Genomic DNA, 12,924 nt, shown 5'->3' with positions numbered 1-12,924 from the left:
CAAAATTTTTCACCGTTTCCCACATTTTGCACTTCTCCTGAATTTCAGTTGAAGTGAGAGATTCCATTGACTTTTCCTCCTCCTCTTCCCTGGACATCTCCATAACCTCCTCCTGTTGTTCATGATGAAGGTCCATCAGTTCCTGGCTATGTTCTTCCACCAGCTCTTGAACGTCAACGTCATTCACCTCCAGCCCCATAGTCTTCCCTAAGGACACAATTTCATCGACAATCGGCGGCTCATTGTCACTAACAATCCCCTCAAAGTCACGTCCAAGAACTCAGTCAGGCCACAGCTTTCCCCAAGCGGAAGTGAGAGTTCTCTTGTGACTCCATCCCAGGCTTTATCGATGATCTTCAGGCAGTTCACGATGGGGAAATGATTTCTCCCAAACTCTCGGGGGGGGGGGGGGTAAGGTTTGTTCCTTCAGTTACTTCGAAGCATCGCTGAAATAGTGCTTTGGTGTATAGCTTCTTGAAGTTTGAAGTGACTTCCTGATCCATAGGCTGGAGTAGCGGAGTAGTGTTGGGAGGAAGGAACTTGACCTTAATGAACTTGAATTCCTCCAGTAAGTCGTCCTCAAGGCCTCAAAACCTGGAGGATGAGCAGGAGCATTGTCCATAACCAGCAAGACTTTGAGCGGCAGATTATTTTCTGAAAGGTATTTCTTCACTACAGGATCAAAGACCTCATTCATCCGTTCAACAAACAAACAGGGGAGGGGAAAACATAGGCACATGTGACTCTCGTATTGCGGAACCTTGCTTTGCTCACTTATCAAGTTACAACTTATTTAAAATATTTGCTCGTCTTGCAAAACACTCGTAGACCAAATTACTCGCATTCCGAGGTTTCACTGTATATAGATTAGTACCCTTCACTGTCTCTGTATCAACACGACTTGCCAATTCTCATAATCGGCACTTATTATATCACACAGATACTGTACCTCATAATACTGTGTTCACTGACTCTTGTTTTAAAGATATACACATTTGAGCAACACATGCTTGTCGTTCCTGAATATAAATTATGGAAAGTCTGATATAGCTTTCACCAACCTGTAATACCTGGCCGCTACAAAGTGATACAATACCCAGTGCCTCAGCACTCCACAGTTTGTAGGTCAGACACGTTCCACGAACTTTTGAAGTCCAGTCCAGTACCGTGCAGCAGTGTCACTACAGTATCGTGCATCCAGTTTCACTCCTGTATGGTGTGTGTCAGCACTACTTCATTCCCGTACAGTGTGTTTTTTGCCGTTTGATCAGATGCATATATAGACCTAAGTTCTCGCATGATACGTCGAGATTTCATCCTGGCCAGCCAATCATGAGTAGGTCCTCTTGTCAAGACCATGCTCTGAACCTCTCTCGGATCCCATGACAATGACAGCATCAACAGACCCTGGGGTGTTTCACATGACTCATCGGAGATTTCCAACTACAATATCAACGGACTCTGGTTAGTTCCAAATGACTCGTGTAAAGTTTTCAAGTTCAATATAGCAATGTTTTCCCAGCTGTTGTACAAAATAAATTACTCATACAACACATGGAGACCTTCCAGGTTAAAATATTAATGAAAAAATATACAACTGAAATACTGATAATAATAATAATAATAATAATAATAATAATAATAATAATAATAATAATAATAAAATCAAATACTGACAATAATATCTCTCACTTCTAAATACAGTGCAAGGGTGTGATATATGTACTATCACAATACTAAGTATTGAAAATTTATGTAACAACAAAATATCATTTTGTACAATTGCCATTTAACCAGATATTTTAAGAAAATGAAATGGCGTATGGCTTTTAGTGCCAGGAGTGTCCGGGGACATGTTCGGCTCACCAGGTTAACCTGATGTGATGTAGCAAAACAAAATTTGTTTATGAATTCAGCATTACAAAATTAATAAAACTGCCTATTTTAGTTTGTACCTCCCAAAAAACTTTTTTTGTAAGCTAGTGTTATCTAAAGTTTTTTTAATATCGGGCGACTGGCATTCATTTGGGAGACCAGATGTATTGGGTACAAGACTGGAAGAGTGCCATTTCAAAAGTGATTATTAAAGAACCCGCTCAATGGCATTTTAAGTTGCAACCATCGAAAAGGGTTATTATCAAGAAAACAAAGCAAGGAAGCTGTGTTGTGCAACATGAAATAAAATACAACAGTGATTTTAGACAGGCAAAAGGTATTTTGAAATGTGGAACAGCAAATATGAATATATCACAGTCACGAGCGAGACATCGGGAAGTGCGGACGTGTGAATGAGCTGAGGTGCGCAATATGGGAATAACGCTACAGCAATACAGGCTGAGAATTGGAAGATGGCATGGTGCAAGGCAGTGTTGGAAGGAAGTTGGAGTTGAGAAAAGAAGAGAAATTAGTGGTTATAAAGGACTGTTGGAGATTATGTTGTGTGCGACGGTTATTGCGACGCTGCTGGTGGTAGGAGGTATAGAAAAGAACCCGGGTCCTAACCGGGGACCGTTCGGCTGGGAGGAGCTTGAAGAGATCAAGAGAGTGGTGAAGGAAGCAAGCAAAGGAGAAGAAATTAAGGAAATGATGCAGGAACACCAGGCAACCCAAATGAAGGAGATGAAGGACTTAAAAAGTTTTATAAAAGAAGAAATTGGAGGTGTAAATGACAAGTTATCGGAGATAGAAGATGAGGTAGGGAGCTTGAAAAAGAAGGTGGTGGTACTGGAAGAGGAATTAACAGCAATGAAGAGAGAAGTGAGGTTAGCGAGGAACGAATCAGCAAGAAAAAATGTGTTTGTGTATGGTGTACCTGAGGAAGGAACAGAATCAAAAGTGGAATTAGTATTGAAAGTGGTGGACATAGTTTCGAACAAAATGAAGATAAACTTTTCTGAAGTTGATATAGATGATATATATAGAGTGGGAAGGAACAAGGGACATAGGCTGGTGAAGTTAAGATTAATATCAACCCTGATGGCTGATATTCTTCTGAGGAATGCTGGAAATTTGAAAGGGTCGAACATTTATTTGAAGGCTGAGATAGAGAAAGAAGACAGGATGCGGATGGATGTCTATAAGCGGCATATGTGGCGTGCTAGAGCGCAGGGATTGCGAGTCAAGATAGTGGGGAGATGTCTGGTAACTTCAGGCAGAAATTGGTCGCGATCGTGGACACAGGAGGAACTGCTGAGGATGGAAAAATGTGAGGAGGAAATGAGTTGCAGAAATCAAGAGCAGGGCGACATCAGTACGGAGAAGGAAGAGAGAAGATGGGACTGCGGTGTCAGTGGGCAGGTAGCGAAGACAGCAGAGTCCTTGATGAGTCAGAACAGCCCAGGAAGGAGTGAATCAACAAGTAGGACATTAGACCGAAGTGAAGTGAACACAGGTAGTGAAGAGGTGACGGGAAGGGAAAGGAGTCAGGGTAGTGACTTAACCTCCCCGAATAGGAGTAATGCAGAAATAAACCTGGAGAGAAAGCAGGCGTTAAATAAGGCGAGATCCTTAAGTTTAAAAGATCTATGGGGTGGGAAAAAAGGCTCTGGCACGGAGGGGAAGGATGGGGGTGAGAAGAAAGAGAGGGATGGGGTGGAGCCAAAAGGAAGAATCACGAGAAGTAAGGGGGGAAGTGGTGAAATGCAGAAGTATAGGGAGGGAGGGGGAGGAAATAAACAACTAGATATGGTGATAGGGATGCTGAATATTGAGGGGTTGATGGGGAAGTTAGGGAATAAGGAAATTGTGGATTTAGTGAAAGATTTTGAGATTATTGCTCTAGTAGAGACGTGGTTAGGGAAGGGGGTTGAAATTACATGGGACGGTTATAGAGTAGTTAACGTGTTAAGGAAAAAAATAGGGAAGAGGGGCCGAAACCCAGGGGGCATAGTAGTTTTAATAAGAAATGAGATAGCTGAATGGGTGGAGACGTTACAGACTAGGGTAGAAGGGGTAGTGTGGTTGAGAGTAAAAATGGGGAAGGGGGCACCGGAAGCAATTTGTCTGGCACTGCTTTATAACCATCCGAGCGATTCAGTTTATGCAAATAAACATTTTTTTGACGAACTGATTGAAGAAATAAACACAATTAAAGGAATGTATGTAGAAGATGGGATGATTTTATTGGGGGATTGGAATGCGAGAGTGAGCAATAGAGTACCGGTATACGAGAAAGAAGTAAAAGTAGATGGGGTACTGCAAAGGAAGAGTAAGGATAATGTTGTAAATAGTTATGGAGAAAGGTTATTAGAGTTATGTGCTATAGAACATTTATTTATTTTAAATGGGTGGATGAAGGGGGATAGTGTGGGAGATTTGACGTATATTACAACAAATGGAGGGAGTGTGGTGGATATAGGAATAAGCTCAGAGATAGCGTTAAGGAGAATAATAAGTTTTGATGTGTTAGATTGTGAGTTGACAGAACATATGCCTATCAAAATAAAATTGAGAAATTTGGTTGCTGATGAGAAGGGAAAGATGGAGGAAAGTAAGGAGAGGTATAGGAATGGAGGATGGAAGTATGTATGGGATGATAATACTAAAGAGAAATTAAGACGGCATTTGAAAGAGGAGGGAGATATATTAAGGGTAGGAATTGAAAGGGCGGTAGAAGGGAATGATATGGATAACGTGCTAAAATTAATTGAAATCCCTGTATGGAGGGTGGGGAAGAAAGTGAGGAGAAGGGTAGAGGGAAAAAAGAATAAAATGAATGGATGGTTTGATGAAGACTGTAGGAGAAAACGTGAGGTTGTAATGAGAGCCCTAGCGGAGTTTAGGAAGGAGGGTGTGCAAGAAAAAAGGAAGGAATATTGTAAATTGAGAAGGGAATATAAGGAGGTTTTGAATGAGAAGAAAAGAGGATGGAAGGAGGCGGAAGCTGAAAAAATAAATATATATTGTAGAGAGAAGAAATTTGAGAGGATTTGGGAGTCGATAAACAAGATCAGAAGAACGAAACCGGAGGGGAAGGGGGATAAAATAGGAGAAAACGAGTGGGTTAGGCATTTGAAAAGGCTTTTAGAAGGGGAGAGGAAATTGGGTAGAGAAATAGACAAGTCACAAATTGGAAGGGAACTGGAAGTAGGCATTACATTATTGGATGGAGAGATAACAAGGCAGGAGGTAATTACAGTATTAAAAAATGCTAGACCTAAGGCTGCAGGAGGTGTGAATGGTATTTCCAATAGTGTATGGAAAGAGGTAGGGGCAAATGAACCGATGTTGAGAGGGATTGTGAAATTCTTTAATAGGTTGCTGGAAATGGGGAAATTTCCTAGAGAATGGAGGAAGGGGGTATTATGCCCTATTTATAAAAATAAAGGAGCTAGTAGTGATCCAAACAACTATAGAGGAATTACACTCCTAGACTCTCTGTCAAAGGTGTACACAGGGGTTTTGGCGAATAGGATAACAAATTGGGTGGAACAGTACGGTAGGATATCTGAGTTCCAAAATGGATTTAGGAAAGGATGTAATACAGTTGATAATGTTTGGATTCTGGACACTTTGATTACAAAGTATGTGAGGATAGCAGGGCGTAAATTATTTATAGCAGCGATTGACTTAGAAAAAGCCTTTGATACGGTCAGTAGGGAGGCGCTATTTTTGAGATTAGGGGAGGTTGGAATGTCGAAAAAAATGAGGGTGGCAATTGAAACTATTTATGAGGAAGTGTTTGTGATGATTAAATTGCAGGATGGAAGGTTGAGTAAGTGTTTTGAATTGAAAAGCGGGGTGAGACAGGGATGTAAGCTATCCCCGATATTATTTATATTATTTATAAATAATATTTTAGAGGGTCATGGTGGAGACGCATGGCAATGCCCTTGGGTAGGGAAAATGGAGGTTCCGGGGTTGCTATTCGCGGATGACCTATCGATTTTGGCTTTGACGGCGAATGGGTTGCAAAAAGGGTTGGACAAGGTAGTTGAATATACTAGGAAATGGTCTCTCAGAGTAAATGTAAGAAAGGCTGAGATAATGGTGTGTAGGAAAAGGGGTGGGAGAAAGAATAAGGAAGTCTGGAGGCTGGAGCAGGAAGAAATTAAACCAGGGGGGAAAAATTGAGTACCTAGGTGTAATAATTAGTAAGAATGCTTCTTGGAAAAATCAGTGTAAGAAGGCAAAACTTAAAGGAAGAGGAGCGCTTGCGGTAGTAGGGGTATTAGAAAAGAAATTTCCAGACGTGAAATACAAAATTCAGAAAACGGTGTTTAAATCACTGGTAATGGGCAAAATGCTATTTGGGGTTGAAGTATGGGGAATGGAGGAAGACAGGAGTGAGCTAAACCAGGTGGTGGCGAAATTTAGCAAGATCATGATGGACCTACCGAATTGTACAGCCAATGCCGGGGCCAGATTAGTCTGTAAAGAGTCGATAGAGGTTGAAATAGCTAAGAGGGTGTTCAAGTACTGGACTAGATTGAAGGAAGGGAACGGTGGGGCGTTAGTACAAGAAACGTTTAATTTTCAGAAAGGTATGACGAATGAAGGTTACTGGGTGAATAAGTGCAAAAAATGGTTACAAAAGATTGGATTGGGGGTATATGGAGAGGTCTGGGGGGATGGTAGGAATAAATGGGTATGGGAAAGGATAAAGGGAAGACTACTAGATATTGAAAGACAGAGCTTAATAGGGGAATGCAGAGAGAGAGTCTCTTTATCAGTATTAAATAAATTGGTGGAAGTAATAAACCCGAAAACGGAGTTTGAGGGTAGAAGGCATAAGAGAGGTTTGTATTGGTGGGTATTGGGTGTTCCGAGGAATAGGGGATGGGTAGGGAGTGAGAATAGGGATAGATGTGTGTTACGTGGAGAGAAGTGGGAGGAGCTGCATATTTTTAATCAATGCCGACCTTTGGCGGAGATAAAGATCAAACTACTAAGTAAGAAGGAGCTGCATATGGTAGGGGAAAGCTATAAGATAACATCTTGATTATGTAGAGAGTGGGAGAAAGGAACGAATATAGCGAAATTCTTAAATGTGGCCAGAGCTATATTTATAAAGAAATTGAGGGAGTAACAGGGGTTGTGCAGAGAGCACCTTGCCCTGTGGAAAGGTGATCCGCCTGGGGCAAAGGGAAAGCCTGAGAAAATTAGGTAAGCGTTGAGAAAAGGGGAGGTTGAGTAGGTTTGAGGGTAGTGTAAAGCTTAGATGGAAGTAAAATAATAATAATAATAATAAATAAAACAAAAAAAGCGAGTTGACTGAGTGAACTAATGGACTTGGAATGGAGTACTGTCTATTGGTGTGTAAATGAGGAGTGGAAAAAAAAAATGGATTGTTTAAGTGTATTTGTGTGAGGAGGGAGTATAAAGAAGGTATATGTGATAGAATTGAGATAGATTAAGTGGGAATGTAGTTAAGGAGAAAATGTTGGCAGTATGGAAATTATGAAAGTAGGTCATAGGAAAAAAAAAAAAAGTTAAATGGTGTAGATGCCTTGATGAGGGGTGTAAAATTGAGGGATTCTTGATGTTTACGTATTAAGTTTAATAGGATGGAAGAAATGGGATAAGTCTAACAGTTTGATGTAATTGAGGTGTTGTAGACTGAGAAGACGGAGTGAACTAATGGATTTGGAATGGAAACTGTTTGTTTGTGTGTAAAAAAAAAAAAAAAAAAAAAAAAAAGTCAAATTGTTTTAATTGCGATGATGAAGGATGTAAAATGATTGTTAGTTGAAGTTTAAGTCTGAAGCTTAATAAGGTGAGACGGTTTGATATGTGAAGTGTGGTGCGGTAGGTGGAGAAGTCTGAGTGAACTAATGGACTTCGAATGAAAAAAGTTTGTCTGTGTAAAAAAAAAAAAAAAAAAAGTGTTAATTGTTTTAGGTGCGTTGATGAGGGATGTTAAATGGTTGTTAGCTGATATTTAAGTCTTAAGTTTTATAAGGTGAGATGTAGAGAGCGGGAGTAGTGCGTGAGAGGTGAAGGTGACGTATCAAGGGAAGAGGGAGGGGTGGGGACTTGACCCCACTCCAAAGAAGTTAGACTTGAGCATGTCTGCACGGAAAGGAAAAGGATAGGGAAGGTAGTGTGCTGACAATGGACAAGAGTAGGTGTGACGTACATAGCGGAAGTGTGTTGCAGGCCACCTATTGGGTCTGGTTTCAGCCAGGGTGGCTTGTAACACATGATAAGGAAAGGAACACAGTGTTTGTCAGCGAGGGTCGGTGAGATACGATACCAGTTCTCACGTGGCAAGGCTGGTGGCTGCTGTAGACGGGTTGGTGGGCGTGTGTTCCATGCCAGGGCTGTTGCAGCGACCAGTCTAATTAATTTTTTTAATTTTTTTAGGTGGTAGTCAGGGGTTGGGCTTAGGGTAGTTAGTAGTGCGGTATCGTCCTGCATGTGTGCTGGCTATCCGTGTAAGTGTGGGATGATACTGAGTAGATGTAGAGGTAGTTAATGTAGTTAAGTAGTTTTAAGAGAGATGTAGTTGCTATTATTACTTGTTTTCCTTTGTTTCGCTCTGTCTGTCTTTATTGCCTGTAAGCCGATGGTGTACACTAGGGTGGGCAATAAAGATATGTATGTATGTATGTATGTATGTAAATATGAATATTGTTCCTGATATTGTGGAGAGAGATGTACTTATAAAAAGTTAAAAACATTAAAATTGAAACATTTTGAAGAAAATTGGAAGCAAGATGACAAAACTAGACTTTTTTTAAGAAACTGTTAGAACAACAGGAAACCTTAAATGAGGGCAGGTGTTCTAATTTATATGTAATTTGAGTTGACTACTGTAAAATTAATATAATTATATTTTGATTAAAAAGAGTTTTTTCCATTTCCTAGCATATGATAACTTGCTAATCTGAACTGTTGCAAAGATCATTATCTCTGGGATACTGTTACAAATTACATTATGCCTGAACTATTTTATTTAAAATATCTGAATGTATGAGTTGCAGATTTGATGGTAGACAGGACCCATATTCTGCTGTTAATTGGTAAAAGATTTATCCCTCTAACATTAGGCATAAGCAAACGACAGGTTTACCTGATTTCTAAAAATTCTGTTTTCATTGACAAAATAAGTTTTGCAGCTGCATGCCTTATATCTGAAATAGGTCAGGTCACTTTTACCAGTAATTTAAAAATTTAGAACAATTGTAGCCCATGACATATTTTCAACACCAGTGTTTAAATGTATTTCAAATGAAGAAAAGTTTGATAAATAAGGAAATACTCGTAAGGTGAACACGTACAAAGTCCGCACCCATGTATCGTTAAATTCCCTATGTAGAATGTTGTAAAGATCGTCTTTGTCATACTGATACTGGAGCAGATAAGATCTTTGAGGAAGTAAGTAACACAGTTTAATTTGTTGGAGGAAATTACTTAGGTACTCGTTGAGTCAGAAGTATCCCTCAACGGAATTCAACTTGTATTTTGCATTACTAATAAAATTCTCCTTCACATATCTTCTTGAATATGGGACAGATTAATACAGAAGGCTTCATTTTAGAATTGTTATTAATCTGTTCACATGTATTTATGTGCTGAATACAATTTTTCCCCATCTGTTCCATAGGTTTGTAGAAAAGTGATTAATTGTGTTGTGATCTGTTTCATTTTAGTTGTATGAGGAGCCTGCTAATATCTTGCAAATTCAACAACAGCCTCAACCAGCAGGAGCTGCAGAAGGAAGTAACAGCACAAGTCTTCAGACTGCCATACCTGGTATTTCCGTTGATTCTAGTAATACATCGGGAGGAAACCTGACTGGTGGGCCTAAATCCTTCACCGGAGCTATCTCTGCTCTCTCAATGAAGTTGGCATCCTCTGGCCACTCTCCAGAGGTTACTGTCACTCAGGATACTCGTGTTGAAGATAATCCACTGCCAACTGTTAGTTCCGTGCTGTCTAGTGGTACACAAATAAGTACAACTTCTGCCTTGACCTCCAGTACAGCAAATAGCGCATCACACAGGACCAATATTTCTGATCCAGTTCCTATAGCAGTAGCACCACCTAGTTGTTATTCAGTTCGTTCCCCTCCACTGGAAGTTGTTAAAGAAGAAATTACTACATCTGTGTCCAGTTTAGAACGATTCTCTTCTACTGAATCTATTAGTACTGCTTCAAATGAGCTAATGAATGAGGAGGAAGAGGAGGAGGCAGGGTTTCTTAACTTACAGTTTGATGATATTCCCATGATAGATGAGACTGTCCGTGTGAACAGTGGTTTAAGAACTCCAGATTCCCCTGTTCTAGAATCGTGTTTCTTACATAAAACCTCTAAAGGTACAGGTGTAATCTCTGATGCAGTAAACAAAGTTCTCGTCACTGGAACCAGTAAGTATCCATACAATCCTGCAGAGTGTCCCTCAAATAAGGTAAACCTCATTAATTCAAAGCCAGCTGCTGTCGCTCAGATCACCAAAACTCCAGGTGTTGCTCCAGGAGTTAGTAATAATGGTGTGCTAGTCAATAATGGTTGTGCAGAAAAGTGTTTACAAGAACTTTCAAAATTGGAGAAATCTTTACCTTCTATTAGTGTAGAAATGCAGAAAGCAGTTACAGTTCACTATCAGGAAAATTCACTTCTCCTTCAGCCTTCAAATATTGTCTCTGGGACATCTTACTGTAAAGTAAACCACTTGAAGAGTGGAAAAGAAGCAGACTCTGGTGTAAGCAGTCGATTTGAAAAAGTAAACTCCTTAGGAAGTGCTCCAAAGTCATCACAAAATCTTTCTGAACCGGTAACTCATTGTGATAAATGTACTAGTGCTGTTAGTGGTAACACAAGGACATGCATATGTGACCCCAGTACTGAATCACCAAACCCTTTACTCCTAAATTATCCTAATTCTTCTCTTTCAAGGACTAGTGATAGTGTTGCTTCCCATTTATTGCCAATTGATAGTATTCCACAAGCTTCTGAGATTAAGTCGTCTGTTAATGCTAGTTCCTCCAAAAAATCTGCATGTGTTCGCCATCGGAAGCTGGCAACAACAGCAGCCCCAAACATATCGGAAGTAAATGTTCCTCATGCAAATAAGAATGTTCCTGCTACAAGTCATCAGTTGAAACAAAGCCGGTGAAACTCGCAATATGTATTAAGGTTTTGATTTAAATTTAGCTGCTATTTAAATATATATGTAAACTTATTGTGCAAGAATGTTGTTGAATGAAAGTGTTTGTGAATGTCAGAGGAGTAAATGAGCCATGCTATGAATTGTTAACTAGGAGTGTGATATCTTAAATGCAAATCAGTCAGTCATTCAGGTGGCTTTTTGTGACAGTCACTGAGCTTTAAACAAAAATTCAGACGATTCTGCCTGAAAATGTGATTTGTTATAATAAATCAATGGATTCAGAATGAGTGTTATATCATTGTACTGTATGTTTACATAATCCTGTGTTCAGTGTTGTGTTGTTTCCCACATATGTTGATATTTATTTTGCATGTATTAATGTTATGATAAAAGAAATAAGTGTTGGACCAGAGCAGTCTTTTGTATGCTGTTGGAAATATTTCACACTCCTGAGTAAATACATTGGAGGTAAGCTTGTTGCTTTATTCAAGCTCTAATATAACAACTTAAGATATTGTAAAAGCAGATTTATTCCCTCTTTCTTTTGATTTTTAAATGATGAGATTGACATATTTCCTGGCATAGCGTGTAACAGCATATAGGCAGGGTAGAATGTAGTGGGATGGCTTCCCACTTCTTTTTTAAATGCCTTGAAACCATCCTGCCACATTCCAGAATGGTTTCTAAAAAAATATTTACATTTCCAAAAGATTTCTCGATTATTTACTGATGCAAAATAATATATGATGGTTTATTATTGGAATCCTGGATTCCCATTTGCCAAAATACAAATGTAGCGTAGCTTATAGACTGACTTGTATTGTGAATGTCGCATATAGTTTGAAAGATATATTGTTGTGTTCCAAATCGTTGCCGCCATCCCACCCCATCCCCAAGTGGCAATCAGTTTTATTATATTGGCAGATCAGATGTTTATATCAAGTACTCACCATGCTTTTCTGTTGTTATAAACACACAATTTTGAACCCGACAAACACATATGGCAAACTGCAAAATATTAACTCATATTGTACCATCAATTATCAACCAATGAAAACCCTGTATACTTTAGATGAATGTCAGTAAAAATGGAATATGTTAGCTGTATTCAAGTTAAACCAACAACAGTTTTAGTAAGAATTTTTTAGTTGCCTAATGTACTGAAGGATACGAAAAGGTGATTGGTAAATGTGGGGAAGATATGGAAGCTAATGGGAATGGGAAGCGTTTGCTGGACTTCTGTGCTAGTATGGGTTTAACTGTTACGAATACATTCTTCAAGCATAAGGCTATTCACCGCTACACATGGGAGGCTAGGGGTACCAGATCCATAATAGACTATATCTTAACAGACTTTGAATTCAGGAAATCTGTTAGGAATGTACGAGTTTTTCGCGGATTTTTCGATGATACAGACCACTATCTGATCTGTAGTGAACTAAGTATCTCTAGGCCTAGGGTAGAGAAAGTGAAATCTGTCTGCAAACGAATAAGGGTAGAAAATCTCCAGGACGAGGAAATTAGACAGAAGTACATGGATATGATTAGTGAGAAGTTTCAAACAGTAGACAGTAAGCAGGTTCAGGATATAGAAAGTGAATGGGTGGCATACAGGGATGCTGTAGTAGAAACAGCAAGGGAATGCCTAGGAACAACTGTGTGTAAAGATGGGAAAAGGCGAACATCTTGGTGGAATGAAGAAGTGAGAGCAGCCTGTAAACGTAAAAAGAAGGCTTATCAGAAATGGTTCCAAACAAGGGCCGAGGCAGACAGGGATTTGTACGTAGATGAAAGAAACAGAGCGAAACAAATAGTTGTTGAATCCAAAAAGAAGTCATGGGAAGATTTTGGTAATAACCTGGAAAGGCTA

At 39.5% G+C, this 12,924-nt stretch overlaps 1 protein-coding gene across 1 annotated transcript in view; it reads left to right on the top strand.

Annotated features, from left to right (window-relative positions):
* rictor (rapamycin-insensitive companion of Tor) overlaps nt 1-11,950 on the top strand; it is a 540,306-nt gene extending 528,356 nt beyond the window's left edge. Inside the window, exon 30 of the mRNA XM_067138126.2 lies at nt 9,594-11,950. Coding sequence (XP_066994227.2) covers nt 9,594-11,060 — 1,467 coding nt within the window. The 3' untranslated portion in view covers nt 11,061-11,950. The remainder of the gene's footprint in view (nt 1-9,593) is intronic.
* Nucleotides 11,951-12,924: the final 974 nt, after the last annotated feature.

Source organism: Anabrus simplex, chromosome 1 (genome assembly GCF_040414725.1).
Source record: "Anabrus simplex isolate iqAnaSimp1 chromosome 1, ASM4041472v1, whole genome shotgun sequence".
NCBI lineage: Eukaryota > Metazoa > Arthropoda > Insecta > Orthoptera > Tettigoniidae > Anabrus > Anabrus simplex.
This window is presented reverse-complemented; position numbering and strand designations above follow the sequence as displayed.